Here is a 2,577-nt window from a genome sequence, read left to right as displayed (position 1 = left end):
GGGAAAGAGGAAAAGTTATTTGAGAAGGGCTAATGTTGTTGTGGCCCTTGTTGTTCAAGTCCAATCCTGCTTCCTTTTAGACTAAACAAGACGAGCTGACACAAAAGCGGGAGAAGGAGCAGCAACGATAGAAAATGCAGCTTCCGTTTCTGGTGCTTTTTTGTAGCCTCGCTGCTGGAGGAACATAGACACCACATATAGCCTTAGCAGCCACACTTGGATCTGGGAAATACACACCAGTATGAGATTAAGACACTGATTTCAATTGCTTTTCTAGTAGCTGTTCCACTGTGATGCTGCAAAAGATTTGAACTGTCAGCTGAGTTGGTTTTCTATTAGAGAATGCAAAAAGAGGAGGAGGATACATTTGCAGGGGGCGAAGGCATGGAAAGAAAGTGTAGGGTGAGAGGAGGAGCAGCAGAAATATTAAGTCTCATGTTCCAAGCCTTGGCCAAGATAAAGCTGGAAGGAGCCAGCAGTCTCCTCCATCTTGCCTGGGAAAGGACATACAGAAGCTGCGCTGTGAGACACCAGAAAACTGGGTAGCACTTTCTCCTCTAGGTTGATGTGTCTGCTTACCTTCTGTGGGCGGGAAAGGATCCTGAGAAGAAGAAACAAGTGGAATAGTCACTTTTTTTTTTTGGTCCATTATAAGTATTTAGTTTAATTTTGAGGTCAGTGATTTTGAAATCAGACAATCGAGTGGATTAAGATAAGACCCCAGCAGACTCCTGAGTGCTATCACTTGGACTATGTGGACTAATTTTGTTTCTTTAACTTTTGCTGACTTTTTAAAAAATAATTTTCTGAGGCAAGCTGTGGACAACTCAGAGGCTTCTGCACTGGGGAATCAGCTAAACTTTTGCTGGTATCTCAGAATATCACATCACACCCTTTTGCTTTCCCCTCCCTGCTCTGTGTTTGATAGTCAGCTAGCCACACAACTGTCAGGTGGGAATAACAGTCCTACTGGAACTCAGAGAAATCTTTGCTTCACCCTTGAAATTGTTTTAAGTTGGAGTAATCCAGTACGTTGCAGAGATGGAGGTTTTGCTTTTCAGAAGCAATTTCATGAATCAAAGAAAAGCCCCCACTGAGTAAAGATAGATTTTTTTTTTTTTTTTCATTGTATGGAGGAGCTATAACTCCCTAACTCTGTCAGAGATGGGAAATTCTTGTGAGAATCCCAAGGTATGCAGCTTCTCTTTGAACTTTTCTTGTGTGTAGGAGGTTACAACTCTCCTTTCCCTTTAGCATAGTGCAGGCTGCTTCCTTGATCTTGCTATGACAATTGCAGTATCAGGTGGGGGAAAACAAGCTGTTGTTTTTCCCTGTGGACATCCACCAGCAGGCTGTGGTTGTCTCCTCACCCGCCTTTCTCTCTACACACACACATTTCCTCCTGTGTGTGGGAGCCATGGTCAGCCTTCATTTAGTGTCTCTAACATTCTCCTCCTGATTTTTTTTTCACCTCCAAAACCAATTTCTCTACCTCTGTGGGTCACAGTTTGTGTTATCAAAATGTGCCTGTCATTACCAGATGTGAAAATTCAGTGTTTTTTTACCTGCCCTTGACCCTTTCAGGTAAGGATCTTTCTTCACGCAGTGAAGATGACCTGTCCTGCATATTTGGGAGGCGACAGAAGAGTATGAAGACACAGGTAAACAAGAGGCTTCACCTTTCTCTTGTTTCCTTGCCTGTTTTCCCTTATGACAAAACCATATTTAAATGTCTTTCTGCTAATGATATTACCACATGCTCATCAAAAGCAAAGGGTCTTCTGCCTGTGAAATTAATGTTCTTTCTATGTGCAGGCTGCAGGTGGAGAGCTGTGCTCTGAACCATTAAGAGTGAATTTAATGCATGTTTTTATGAATTACTGTGATGTAACTTCTTTGGAATTAGTTACGAATTTTCATTATTTTAATTTTACACTTGTTTGGTGATATACACTGCAAAGTACTTAAATTTTGGTTGATCTGAAAGTTCTATAAATATATTAAAAAAAATTTGACATTCAACAGCAACTGGCCAGTCTCAGCAAACAGCCCTTATTTTCACAAGATTTGGGAAAAGCTGGCCATCTGCAAAGGCTTGCTCATCTTTGAACAGTGGATTCAAAGGTGGCTGGAACATTGATAAACATTTAATGAGAAGACTTATCTCCAACTTTGTGTAATGAGATCAAGGTTTGTACTAAGATTTATTTTATTTTCTTTATGTATTCCTCAGCATTTTGCACTTGCAGAGAGTAGGCCTGCTATATCAGTATATAAAATAACGGACTCACACTGCGACATGACTAATGTGTCCAGAAAAATTCTTTGGAAAAGAACCTCTGGAAAGCACAAATGAATACGTTGCAAGAATTGCCCTGTTGGTTCACAGGTCTCTTAAGTCATTTGTAGTTAGAGGGAAAGATTGGGCCTGGAATTGGATGGAAGTATCTGAAATACCCTGTATATGTTTGACACTTTGCTCGTTCTGCAGTACTCTTGAAAACTGTTCTGTTAATTTGGGAGGAGAGGAATAGAGGGAAGAATGTACTAAGGGATCCTGGGTAGCAGTGAAAGTAA

General features: G+C 40.9%; 1 protein-coding gene across 1 annotated transcript in view; it reads left to right on the top strand.

The window, feature by feature from the left end:
* Positions 1-1,661, top strand: part of LOC104625841 (PIN2/TERF1-interacting telomerase inhibitor 1-like) — a gene marked incomplete at its 3' end in the record, with an annotated part of 15,096 nt that extends 13,435 nt beyond the window's left edge. Inside the window, exon 6 of the mRNA XM_010293585.1 lies at positions 1,585-1,661. Within this exon, the coding sequence (XP_010291887.1) occupies positions 1,585-1,661 (77 nt within the window). The remainder of the gene's footprint in view (positions 1-1,584) is intronic.
* Between the last annotated feature and the right edge of the window lie 916 nt (positions 1,662-2,577).

This window comes from Phaethon lepturus, unplaced genomic scaffold (assembly GCF_000687285.1).
Source record: "Phaethon lepturus isolate BGI_N335 unplaced genomic scaffold, ASM68728v1 scaffold22208, whole genome shotgun sequence".
Lineage (NCBI taxonomy): Eukaryota > Metazoa > Chordata > Aves > Phaethontiformes > Phaethontidae > Phaethon > Phaethon lepturus.
This window is presented reverse-complemented; position numbering and strand designations above follow the sequence as displayed.